The sequence below is a fragment of the Psammomys obesus genome, unplaced genomic scaffold (genome assembly GCF_907164565.1).
Source record: "Psammomys obesus unplaced genomic scaffold, mPsaObe1.curated_primary_1811, whole genome shotgun sequence".
Taxonomy (NCBI): domain Eukaryota; kingdom Metazoa; phylum Chordata; class Mammalia; order Rodentia; family Muridae; genus Psammomys; species Psammomys obesus.
In genome coordinates, this window is record NW_026588368.1 from 5,239,529 (window position 1) to 5,253,508 (window position 13,980).

General features: G+C 38.0%; 1 protein-coding gene across 1 annotated transcript in view; it reads left to right on the plus strand.

Moving 5' to 3' along the window:
* Kdm5a (lysine demethylase 5A) overlaps positions 1-13,980 on the plus strand; it is an 86,450-nt gene that overhangs the window by 14,145 nt on the left and 58,325 nt on the right. The window contains exons 6-10 of the mRNA XM_055604330.1: positions 3,526-3,631; positions 5,428-5,519; positions 7,183-7,341; positions 10,050-10,169; positions 10,649-10,807. Coding sequence (XP_055460305.1) covers positions 3,526-3,631; positions 5,428-5,519; positions 7,183-7,341; positions 10,050-10,169; positions 10,649-10,807 — 636 coding nt within the window. The remainder of the gene's footprint in view (positions 1-3,525; positions 3,632-5,427; positions 5,520-7,182; positions 7,342-10,049; positions 10,170-10,648; positions 10,808-13,980) is intronic.

Here is a 13,980-nt window from a genome sequence, read left to right on the forward strand (position 1 = left end):
CTTCTCTACAGCCTCTCCCTCTCCCCCAGCCTCTCTTTGACTATTTTGAGAATGGGTCTTTTTGCATTACCTAGGCTGTCATTGAAAATCATCTAAATACAGGTAGGCCCTGAACTTGGAATTCTGTCCTCAGCAGCATTTGGTTGGAATTAGAATTTTGTTTTACATAATGGCTTCGGCTGGGCCTGAGGCCAGGGACGGTGAAGAGTCAGTTGTCCCTTAGGGCTGCATCCTTCTCAAAGGTAGGAATTTAGTCAGTGGCAGAGTGCTTGTTTAGCTGCAAGAGGCTGTATATTCAGTACTCCGTATTGACAAACAAACATGGTTCTTTAAAGCCAAACATGGTGGCGTACACCACTTGGGAGACTGAGACAGGAAGATTGCCATAATTTGGAAGCCAGTTTACTGATATATTTTAAAAAACCCAAGGTGATGGAAGCCTTACGTGAGGGGACACTCTGCTCTAAAATTCTACATAGGTAATGACAGCTAGCTACCTTAATGGGGTGTGCTCAGTAAGTTTTTGCAGGATATTAGTAAGTCCCCAGTATGGTGTTATTTTTCTGCTGTTGTTTGTACTTTTTCTTAGAAGCCTCGCCTGAGCATCCACTCTGTTCTCCTAGGGGCTCTGTTGGGAACTTCAGATGGCTGCCTCAGTTGGGCTTCCCTAATCGTTCCTGATGGATTTTTAAAAGACTTACTTATTTGTATTTGTGTATATAAGTGAATTGCAGGTGTCCTGAGAGGCCATCAGAGGGATGGATGTTTTGAACACCTAAATTCATGTTTTGCTATCTATCAATCACTTGCTATTTGTTCTTTTATTTTAGTTTGCTATATACTTAAACTGAACTCTTTCAAAGCCTGAAATACGGTTATTATAGATCATTCTCCGCACCATATAGAACAAAAGCAAACCTCATCTCCAGAATATAAAATCTGAAACCAACAGCCAGGATCCTGTAGCAAGAGAATTGCTTAGCATCCAAAGTTAGCTCTCTCCTACATGTCGTTGGCTATTAGCAGGACTGAACCCTAACCTAGCACCAACTGATTATTAGATTGCAACAACCTCTTTCTTCCTATGAGTGGCTCACTGCAGGACAAGGCCTGAGAGCACTGAGACCAGCAAACAAAAGACTGGGTTCTTCATTCTCCCAGTCCAATAAAGATCTCAGTGTTACTTGCGTCTCCCTTTTCCCAGTGAATTTAAAGAGCACCCTGGTTTGTGATATGAAGCACTCAAGAGTCAAACTTGAGTTCAGTTGTGTGCATGTGATTGTGTTCATTTGGGTGTGTGCATGTGTGTATTCTAGTGTATATGTGGAGGCTAGAAGTCAGTGTCAGGTTCCTTTCTCTACCTCGCCCTTCCCTCTTTTTAAACAGATTTTGACTAGGACTTTCTGCTCCTATTGAGCTTGTAACTCACAGAGATTTCTCCCCAAGTGGTGGGATTAAAGGTATGAGCCACTATGCCTGGCTTCTACTTTATTTTTTGAGACAGGGTCTTTCACTGAACCTGAAACTTACCAGTTTGACTAGGCTGGCTACTGGCCCCTGAGCTCAAGAGACCCAAACTCTAGTTTCATCCTTGAGTCTGTGAGTGTTGGTCCACTTTGTCCACTATGGGGGTTTTTGGAATTGTACTCCGGTTGTCAGGTTCAGTGACAAGAATTTACTCTTTATAGAATTTTAATTATTTTCTTTTATTATTTTATGTGTATGTGTTTGAGTTCTATGTGCATGCCTATGCCTGCTGAATTCAGAAAAGGGCATTGGATCCCCTGAAACAGAAGTTACAGATGGTTGTGAGCTAGTATGTGGTTGCTTGGAATTTAGCCTGGGTCCTTTAGAAGAGCAGCCAGTGTTCTTTTTTTATTTTAATGCCTTGGAATTGGTGGTACAGACAGTTGTGAGCTGCCATGTGGGTGCTGGGAATTGAACCCGGGTCCTTTGGAAGAGCAGACAGTGCTCTTAACCACTGAGCCATCTCTCCAGCCCCGCAGCCAGTGTTCTTAACTGCTGGACCATCTCACCAGTCCCTCCCTCCCTCCTTCTCTCCCTTCCTCCCTTCCTCCCTCCCTCCCTCCCTCCCTCCCTCCCTCCCTCCCTCCTTCCTTCCTTCCTTCCTTTCTTCCATTTTCCTTTAGATAGCTCCTGTTAGCTATTGAACTTACTATGTAGCCCAGTCTACCTTAAACATGGGATTGCCTTTTCTTAGCCTCTCACGTTCTGGAATTACTAGGTTACACAATGCGTGGCAGAAACCTTCCCTTGAAAAAAAATTTAAGCTTTTATTTATATATGTGTATATGTGTAGAGGGATATGGGTATGTTTGTACTGTGTGCTTGTATTGAGGTCAGAGTACAACTGGAAATAGTCCATTCTCTCCTTCCATCATGTGGATCCAAGAAGTTGAGCTTAGGTTATTATTCTTGGGAGGCAGCAAGTACTTTTATCTGCTGAAGCATCTTAACAGCCCAGGAGCCTGTTTTATTAGAAATTAAAAAAGAAACCTTTTTCAGGTTGTTTTAAATTGGAAACTTAACTGTGTCATTGGTTAAAACCTGATCAACATTTCTACCCCTCGTTAGGTTGTCACCAGCAAAGGGATAGTAATGTGACTGTTTAAAGACAGCCATAATTTTTCCTGTGGCGGGCATAGTCACTTGCTAATCGCAGACAGATGGCAGCCAGGAAATCAGAAGTGGAGCTTTGTGATGTATAATATCAGTAGTGTTAGATCAAAGAGATAGCTCAGTGGGGAAAGATGCCAGCAAGGCTGATGACATTAGTTTGGTTCTCTGGATCATGGACCCACAGGATGAATGAAGGAAAACAAGTCCTGAAAATTGTCCTCTGACCTCTACTTGAGCACCCTAAAAAAATTAGTAGAATAATTTTTAAAAACCAATACTGTATACTTCTAGACAGGACTGACTGAACACATATCTTTCATGAGACACAGGTGAATTTTAATTGCTCTGGAAACTTTTAAACTGTTGTAACCAAGTCAGTGGGTAGATTTAGGAGGAAATTAGAAGCTAAGCATGTGGCTTATGCTTGTATTGCTAGCATTTGAGAGATAAGAGTGTAGCTATGAGTTTGAGGTCACCTAGACTATGGAAGGAGACACTCAGAAGAAACCCCAAATCAGCCAGATACTTAGTCTTTTCATTTTGGAGGATTGTTGTATTAGATAAAAAATGCATAGTCCTAGATCTTTGGGAGGCAGATTAAGGAGATTGTTGAAGCCCAGGACTTTGTGACCAGGTTGGACAACATTGCAAGACTTCATCTTTCTCTTTTTTTCCTCGAGATAGGTTTTCTCTGTGTAGCTTTGGCTGTCTTGTAACTCTGTAGACAAGGCTGGCCTTGAACTCAGATCTGACTGCCTCTGCCTCTACAGAGTGCTGGGATTAAAGGCCTGTGCCACCACTGCTCAGCTAAGCCTTATCTCTTAAAGAAAACTAATTGTGTGATTCAGAGTAATAGTGCTAATATTCATTTTATTATTTTTTTAGTCAGACTCTGGAGAAGTAAATAGAAACACAGAACTGAAGAAACTTCAGATTTTTGGGGCTGGACCCAAAGTTGTGGGCCTGGCAGTAGGAGCAAAAGATAAAGAAGGTAAAATCTATTACTAGTGTAAAATGATGTGCAGTGACATGGTTGTTATAAGGCTCAAGCAATATTTGAATTTCGCTCTGTGCTGGGAATTAACATTTGTAGACTTGCTACGTGGAATGTAGGCAGACTGTCTTTTTTAATGGTAGAGATGTGTAAGGACCAAAAATTACATTGCATATTTTGACTTTCAGAAGAATTATCTGTCCTAGTGTATAAAGGCTAGTTTAGTTTCACTAATGATTAAGTTACTGGTTACCACATAGTATTCTAAGTTGTTACTATTAAGTTAAAGGGATTCTTAGACTGTTACATGAAAACATACTGAGAAGAGATTAGAACTTTAAACTCTGACTATCATTTTAATTTTTTAAATAATTTGTCCTCTATATGTTATACCATTGAAATAAATTTTCTTTAAGGAGCCTAATTTAGTATCATTAGAAAATTTTGTGAGTAGAACTGCTGTTGCAAAAATCATGTCGCACTATTCTTATATACATGTTAATTTAAAAACTTATTTTGATGAAGAACAGGCTGGATGTATTTGACTGTAATAATTTAATAAACTATTAAAGTCACACATTACTCTGCATTTATGAGATGGGTAATTAATATAATGGGGGTTGTGGGTTGAACTGTAAGGGATCCGGTAATACTGTTTCACTCTCAAAACTTTGGGAATGTCCAGGCCAGGGGACATATGTTTGTTGTAATTCCAGCTTCTCAGAAGATTGAGACAGAATATAGGCTGAGGCCTGGCTGGACTACAATCCAGGCAGTTTGGAGAGACAAAATAGCATTAAAGATACCTACCACTGAGATACAGCTCAGTGGTAGAATATTTGCCTACCATATACAAAATTAATCTAGTATCACAAAAATGAAAAAGAACAGCATAAATTTGTGTGATAATACTTACCAGACATGCTTTTTAAAATTATATTTTTAAGAATTAAGTACGTCAGACATTGTGAGACCCTTTTTCCAAAAAAGAAATACTTTTCTTTATTTTTGGCAATTCTCCCATTTTACCTAACAAGTTTGAGATTACAGATGTGAACCACTATGCCTGGTGACTCTTCTTTGTTTGTTTTTGTTTTTTCAAGATTTATTTATTTATTATGTATACAGTGGTCTGCCTGCACATATAGCAGAAGAGGGCACCAGATCTCCTTATAGATGGTTGTGAGCTACCATGTGGTTGCTGGGAATTCAACTCAGGACCTTTGGAAGAGCAGCCAGTGCTCTTAACCTCTGAGCAATCTCTCCAACCCCTGTGACTCTTGTTTTTTTGTGCTGTGGTCTCACCTTGGCTGTCCTAGAACTTGCTGTGTAGACCATTGTGGCTTCAAACTTGTATAAGTCTGCCTGCCTTTCCTCTTGAGTACTGGGATTAAAGGCATAAAACCATTCCTGACCTTATGCCATTCTTATAATTATTGTTTTGCCTGGCAGTCATCATAAAGAAAAAGCTATGACCATCTTGACAGCCCCTCTGAAGTATACATAAAGACAGTACACAGTAAGCACTGCATGTAGGCAGTCATTGAAGGTTTTAACTCCCTGGATTTGTCTAGATTAGAACCCCAAATTTGCTATATCCTGCCTAGATGATCTCAAACAAGTTATCTAATTTCTCTGTACCTTAGGTTCTTTATCTTCAGCTGCAGACAGTAGCAGTCTACCTCATAGTGTTGTAAGACTTTATCTAATTTAAATAATTTTAAATAGTTTGTGGTCCATAGTAAGTGCTGAACTTCAGTTTTTATTTTTATTATATAACTTTTTATTTCAAGATGAGGTCACCCGAAGACGAAAAGTTACCAACAGGTCAGACTCACTTAACATGCAAATGAGACAACGGAAAGGAACTCTCTCTGTTAACTTTGTAAGTGCTTTGGGTTTTGTCAGGAGGGAAAGAATTTATTTTTTATTCTGTTATGTGTTAATATATGGTATTCAGTTAGTTTATTTGATTAGAAGACATGGTGGAAAAGCTCAAGTTGTTGCTTTAGCTTATGTAATATTAACTTTGCTTTGTCCTCTGTACATTCCCCTAAATCATATGCTTGTGGGTAACTAGTTAGAGAAGTGAGAATGAATCTGTATAGTTAGCCCTTTATATCCTCAGGTTCCGCCCCCATTGGTTCAACCAAATACAGACTGAAAGCTTTTTTTAAAAATTGTTTCTAGAGCTGGAGAGATGTTCAGTGGTTAAACGCACTGGGTGCTTTTCCAGAAGATCTGAGTTTGACTCTCAGAACTTATCTAGCAGTTCACAGTTATCTGTAATTCTAGTTACAGATCTGATGCCTCTCTGGCCTTTGCCTTCTGAGAGCACCAGGGATGCATGTGGTATACAGCAAAAAAATTAAAAACCCATACACATTTAAAAAACTATATTGTTTTTGTGCCGAGCAGTAAGAAGCTTTGTTTTTCTTCATTTTTGGTTTTTTTGAGACAGTTTCTCTGTGTAGCTTTCGCTGGCCTGTAACTTGCTCTTTAGGCCAGGCTGGCCTCGAAATCACAGATATCTGCCTGCCTCTGCCTCCCCATGTGCTAGAATTACAGGTGTACACCACCAGGCCCACCCCTTTTGTCTTAAGAAAGAAAGAGAGAGAGAGAGAGAAAGGAACGAACAAACAGGTTCTGTCTTTGTAGGCCAGGCTGGCCCAGAACTCAGGGTGAGTACAGGTTCTGGCCATGTTGCCCAGGCTGTCCTCACAGCGTGAAGCCTAAGTGGCCTTAGACATGAGCTAATTTAACCTCTTGTGGTGGGATTACAGGCATGCATCAGCAAGCCCACCATAAAATAATTGTTTTCTTAGTATTCTTTACTAAACATTATAGTGTGGCAGTTTCTAAAACATTTATATAGTATAAGTAATCTGTAGATGACTTACTCTGAGGGAATGTATGTATAGAACATAGACAAATATTGCACCATTTTATTTTATATAAGTACTTTAAGCACCCATGGGTTTTGGTATCTACTGGAATGAGCCCCGGTAGTTGGATCCTAGAACTAAACACCCGCAGACTTTAAGGATTTAAATTTTTTTTATTTATTTTTATTTCATGAATATTAGTGTTTTTGTATAAGGGTGCTGGATCTCCTGTAACTGGGCTTACAGACAGTTGTGAGCTGCCATGTGGGTTCTAGGAATTAATCTGGGTCCTCTGAAAGAGCTCTTAACCACTGGGCTGTTTCTCCATCTCCCTTCAAAAATCCTTAACATTGAGGAGTGATATTTAATATGCAGTTTTCAGTATTTATTCTGTATCATAATATTTACATGTGGAATGAATGATATTCTTGAAGTATAAATTCACTTTTCTGTTTCCTTGCTTTTTGATTCTGATACCTTATAATATTTTTGCTGATTGCTTCTAGAAGTTCTGGGGAGAATTGTTTGAAATAGATTTCCTTAGGATTAAGCTATGTTTCATTATTAGTGTACATGGTTTTATTTATTTTAAGGAGTAGTTAATGGGAAAAATATAGTACTCTATACTATAAAAAACATACTTATTTTTATTTATTTTCATAGGTTGATCTCTATGTTTGTATGTTTTGTGGTCGGGGAAACAATGAGGATAAGTTACTTTTGTGTGATGGATGTGATGACAGCTATCATACATTTTGTCTACTTCCACCACTACCTGATGTGCCCAAAGGAGACTGGAGGTGTCCTAAATGTGTTGCTGAGGTACAAACTTAACCTTATGGATCCATTTAAAACTGAAGACGGTAATCTATGCATGTAATATAAACACATGCCCAAAGGCTTGTCCCAGTCTTTTTTATAATTCTTTAAAAATCTTCAGGATTTTAAAAAGTTATTTTGAGTGGATTTATAATAACTGCATTTGCAGCAGGTTGTTTTTTTTTTCCTTCTCTGACTATTGGTTAGATAATTTTGTTTTAGTTGAATGAGACTTTTGAAATTGTAACTTACTTCATTATATAAGTGGTGACAATTTAAAATAAAATATAAATAGAACTATGCAAGACTATAAAAAAACATTTTACAGAAATTGAGTACTTGCTGCTTTTCCTGAGGACCCAGGTTTGATTCCCAACACTCACATGGTAGCTGTCAACCATCTGTAACTCTAATTCTAGAAACTCCTATACTCTTTTCTTGGGTACTAGGCATGCATTTGGTACCCAGACCAAATGTCTGGGTATGTCTGTATTTGGTATACAGACATACATGTAAGCAAAATAACCATACACATAAAATTTTTTAAATTAAATTACAAAGGACCACTGGGCAGTAGTGGCACACGCCTTTAATCTTAGAACTCAGGAGGCAGAGGCAGGCACATCTCTGAGAGTTTGAGGCCAGCCTGGTCTATAGAGTGAGTTCCAAGATAGCCAGGGCTTCACAGAGAAACTCTGTCTCAAGAAAACGAAGGAAAAAAAAAAAAAAAGAAGAAAAAGAAAAAAATTACAAAGTACCAAATCCCTTGGTTTACTTGAAGTTATTCAGTCTTTAGATGTATGGTAGTCATTTTCTAAACAATGATTAGTATTACATTTAAGTAATCTCTGACACAGTAATCACTTTCAAAAGACAGCCAATCTCTGAATCAAGGATTAGCAGATACTTAAAAAGTGATTATCAAAATCTATGGATTTATTAACAAAACCACAAATAAGAAATGCAAGAATATCCAGAAATTATAAATAAGCCCCGCATTACTGAAATTATACCCAGCTTCTGTGAAAGTAGGTGGTCTTGTATACAAAGCTTTGTACATAGTTGGGCTTTTGGAAAGAATAATTTTGGAAAACAGGACTTTATTTATTTATTTTGAGATAAGGTCTTAATGCTGTATCTCATTTTGTCTTTGAACTCAATGGACCCCTCTTGCTTCATCCTTATAAATGCTTTCCTTTTCTTTATGTGTGTGAATGTTTTGCTTGCATTTATATCTTTGTACCACATGCATGCTTGATGCCTGTGGAGACCAGAAGAGGGCTTCACATCCAGTATTAGTTATTTTTCTATTGCTGTGATAAAACATGGCAAAGGGAGTTTGTAGAGGAAACTTTGCTTTAGAGATACTGTTCCAGATAGGTAAGAGTCTGTCATGGCAGAGAGATAACACGGCAAAGCAGCATGCATGGCTACAGGAGCAGAAAGCTCAGTATTCACACTTTGAACTACAAGCTTCAGGAAAATAGAATGAACTAGACAACACAAATGATTAAACTCTAAAAGCTGCTTCCAGTGACACATATCTTCCAAGAAAGCCAGACTTTCTGAGCCTTCCCAAACAGCCCCACCAACTAGGGACTAAGCATTCAAATACTTGAGAGTATGGGGAACATTTCAGACTATCATATGTCCCCTGGAACTGGAGTTACACATGGTTGTGAGCCACCATGTAGGTTTTGGGAAATAAACACAGATCCTCTGGAAGAGCAGCTAGTGCTCTTAACAGCTAAGCTCTTTCGCCAGTCCCTATGGATGATTTTTTTAAATTAAAGTTAGATAGACATGAAGCTCTAAAATCTGAGATTTATCTGTATTAAAAATAAACATGTTTTTTAGCTGTGCAAATATGACTTGATTGTACTTTTGTTTTTAATCTTTTACTGTCTTCATTCTGTCTCCTCTTCTTTCTTGACAAGATCTTCTAGATAGCCCTGGCTGACCTGGAACTTACTAGACTTTTGCTCCTTCTGCTTGAGTGCTGGAATTACAGAGATATGCACCATTATGCCTGGCCTTCCTGAAAGATAATAATGTTCTTAGGAAATACCTTATCTATGTATTTATTTTAATAAAATGCCATGATAACTCTCTGAAGAGAAGGAATGTTTAGAATATCTAGATGCAGTCAGGCTTTGCCTTTTAATTACTACTTGTTTACAGTTAAAAGACTTAGAAGTATTTAAATTTCTGGTGACTAGTAGTGTAAAGAAACCATTCTGCCAGCCTAACAGTTCCATAGATATTTTATAACACAAGCCTTTCTTTCCTCTATGAGTATTTATTTATTTCATGGATGCTAAGGATGTCAGCATACTTGTGTTTGATTCCAAGTTGCTATTTATTCTCTTGGGGCTTGTCTTGGTGGCAGAGCATGATACTAAACAGTACCTGAAGCAGTCTCATTACCTTGGAAGAGTGAACATGCAATTGAGATTCTGGTTTCAAGTAATTAATATGTTACAAATATCTGATACTGTTTTGCTGTGTAAGGATGATGAGATTTGTTTCAGCTAGAGAAATGATCAAGAAAAGCCATATTTGAGACATTTATTTTGTTATATGGCTGAATATCGAACCAGGGCCTGGTGGCATTATTCTGTTGAGCTACCATTCATGTCTCAGTATCTGAGATGTTTAATGCTTTCTTTTAGTTTTAGTGAATTTAACCCCAGATATCTTTTTCTCCCTAGGAATGTAACAAACCTAGAGAAGCCTTTGGATTCGAGCAAGCTATAAGAGAATATACACTTCAAAGCTTTGGCGAGATGGCAGATAATTTTAAGTCTGATTATTTCAATATGCCAGTCCATGTAAGTACCTATTGTTTAGGGGTGGTTTAGTGAGAAACAAATAATTTTTTTTCCCTGTCAAGTTTTGTGGAAATCAGGAACAATCTGAAAAAGGTTAGAGAATACTAAATCTTAAAACTTGGGACCTATAAAATTCACTCTTGCTTGTTTTTTGTTATTGAAATACAGTCTCACTGTGTAGCCTTGGCTGGCCTGGAACTCACTGTGTAGATCACATTGTCCTGGAACTCATAGAGATCCACCTGCCTCTGCCTCCTGGTGCTGGGAATCAAAGGCGTACACCACCAAAACTAAAATGAAAAGCATAAAGTTTAAATTTTAGTTATCTTTGCTTTTCCCTACTCTCAATGGAGAGATACAGGAATTGATTCTGCCATAGGAAATGGTCTGTATATTATGTCTTAAGGGGATCATAGTTACAATAAGTTAATTATATTTGTTTGGGTTTTTTTGTTTGTTTTGTTTTGTTTTTTAAATAGATGGTTCCTACAGAACTGGTAGAAAAAGAGTTCTGGCGGCTAGTAAGTAGTATTGAAGAAGATGTTATCGTAGAGTATGGAGCTGATATCTCTTCAAAAGATTTTGGAAGTGGATTTCCTATAAAGGATGGCCAGAGAAAAATGCTACCAGAAGAAGAGGTGTGTATACTGTTCTGTAAACTCTGAAGCTGCTGTTGCATTTTCATAGAAAACTTTCTTTCTTTTCTTTCTCTAATACTAAGGGACCATGTCAGTGTAAAATATGACATAGGGATGATTTAGACAACATAAATAATCATTAATTTTATAAACAATGATTTTTCAACTGGCTATGGGTAGGATTATACATGCCTATAATCCCAAGGCTTTGGAAACTGAGTTAGGACAGTTACACGTCGTTCATCTTGAGCTGGGTACTGAGACTGCCATGACAAAACATAATTCAAAATATTTTTAAGAATTAGTTTATCTCTGGATTTTAAAGTTAATTTAGTTAAAATTTTAATCCATTCTAAAAGTTGTTTTCAAAAAATTCATTACACTTGGGAGGCAGAGGCAGACAGATGCTTCTCAGGTCAGCCTGATCTATATGAGTTCCAGGAAAACCAAACCAAATCAAAAAACCCCACATTTAAAAAAATAATATATTTAATTTTATTTTTATGTACATTAGTGTGAAGGTGTCAGATCCCTTGGAATTGTCATTACAGACAGTTGGGGACTGCCATGTAGTTGCTGGAAATTGAACCCAGGTCCTTTGGAAGAGCAGACAGTGCTCTTAACCACTGAGCTATCTCTTCAGCCCACCCCCCCCCCCCCCAAAAAAAAAAAAAACCACACACACAATTTTATTTTGTGTGTGTGTGCGTCACTTACTTGGAGGATCATTTGGGGTACTCAAAGGACAATTTATGAAAGTCTGTTCTCTCTTTCTATAGTGTGAGTCTCGGGGATCTAACTTACGTTGCCAAGTTTAGCAGCAGGTACCTTCACTCACCCAGCCATCTCACTGGCCCTAGTTCAAAGTGTTTGCCTAGCCCTTTATGTTCCACAATCTAGAAAGTGGGCTGGGTAGGTGGCTCATTGTTTAAGAATACTTGTTTCAGAGATCTAACGTTCTCCTCTGGCCTCTGGGGTACACACATGTATACATGCAGGCACACATATATAAATAAAAGCTATTTAGTTTGCTGTATGTAATTGGGTACTTGTTGGACACCCATAAAGGTTGAGCAAAGAGAATTGCTTGTACCTACAGGTTTGTATCTGGCCTTGGCAATAGAGTGAGACACCATTTTATAAAAAAAAAAAAAAGGGTGACACCTTTGTTTTTGTTTTTGTTGAATAGTTTTATTGGTGATTTATAAAATAAGTTTTCTGGAAGAGCTGGCTAGGTAGAATTTCATGTATGCTTTTAACTAGCATGTTTTTTTTTTTTTTAGATTTTTGCCGTATAAAGATTCATAAAGCTTAGTTGAGTTGATCATTTCTTTTTCCTTTTTATTGGTCATTCTCTCCTTTTCTTTATTGTTGGTGATAATTTAAGCATATTGCCTTCAATTAGAAGCAAGTAATGTAGGACTGGGAAAATGGCTCAACTGTAATTCCAGCACTTGTGGAGGCAGCACAATCCTGGGCTTGTTGTCTAGAGACAGTAGGCAAATCCGTGAGCTCCAGCTTTAGCAAGTACCTCTTTTTTTTTTTTTTTTTTTTAATTTATTTTATGTATGTGAATGTTCTATTTGTGTGTGCCAGAAGATGCCATCAGATCACATTATAGATGGTTGTGAGCCACCATGTAGTTTCTGAGAATTGAACTCAGGACCTCTGCAAGAGCATCTACTGCTCTTAACCACTGAGCTATCTCTCCAGCACAAGTAACCTTATCTCAAAAAGTATGGTGGCACAGGGTGTGGTGGTATATGCCTTAATTCAGGCTGGAGGAGGATCTTGGGAGTTCAAAGATAGCCTGGTTTTCAAAGCAAAACCTAGGAGAGCCAGGATACCACCGAATTTGAAACCGAGGATAATATTCCAGTTTAGATCAGTGGATCTTAACCCGAGGATCACAACACCTTGCAGGGTTGGGTGGTAGGGGGTAGTTTGAATGATTGCCTAAGAGCATTGGAAAACACGTACTTCCATTACAGTTCATAGTAGGAAAATTACAGTTACAAAGTAGCAACGAAAATAATTTTATGTTTGGATATCACTCCAACATGAGGAACTGTCCCTGATTTTCCATAATGGTTTCCTATACCTCAACCCCATGTTATTCTTCATTAACTGCTGAATATAAAATAATTTCTTCTGATTGCCTTGTGTCGAACCTTTATCATAGACCTTTCCTCTTCACAACTAGATTTACTATTTGTTTGTTTATATCCTCTCTAACTGGCTACTCAACCAGTAACTTACTGAATAGTATTACTTTCCAATTTTTTTTTTTTTTTTAATTTTAGCATATTTTTATGCCAGGGCTGGAGAAATGTCTTACTCTCTTGCCTTTCTCACTGTTTGTGGCTCTCAACTTTAGGATCTTTTCCTGCTCCAGCCTCTGGTGTGTGAGTGCCACTGCCCATCTTCTTTCCTATATCTTACGGAGATTCTCTTTTTCTCTCCTTTTCTTGTCTGGTCTTGTCCTGTACTTCCTGTCCTGTCCTGTCCTGTCCTGTCCTGTCCTGTCATCTTGTCTTTTGTATACAGTGTTCTTGCCTGCATGCCAGGCACCATTATAGATGGTTGCGAACCACCATGTGGTTACTGAGAACTGAACTCTGGACCTCTGGAAGAGTACCCAATGCTCTTAACCTTTGAGCCATCTCTCCAGCCTGAGATTCCTTCTTAATTAAACATATGTAGGACTTTCATATTCTGTCCCCTTTGATTCTTAAGTATACTTTTGTAGTTTCCATATTTTTCTTAATTTTCATTTAAAATTCTTCTTGGAGCTAGAGTTTCTATGTACTCCTGGATGACTTAAAACCCACCATGTGGAAGTTATTATCGAATCATTCTGCCTGTGCGTCCTGTTTGCTGGAATTCTAGGCATGTGCCACCACATGTGCTGGTCTTTATGTTGGTATATATAGAGATATAGATATATATTATATATATAACTACACATACCGTGTATGTGTGTATATATATGTATATATATCACGTATACACACACACACACCCCTGATGTCTGTCTTACAGTTTACACTTTTTCTGGTCAGGTTTGGATGGATAATTTACCCTTTTACTTCAGGGGTTTGGTTCTGTTTTTGGTTGAGGCAGGGTTACACTATACAATTTAGGTTGGCCTTGAACTTGTGATCCTTTTTTGT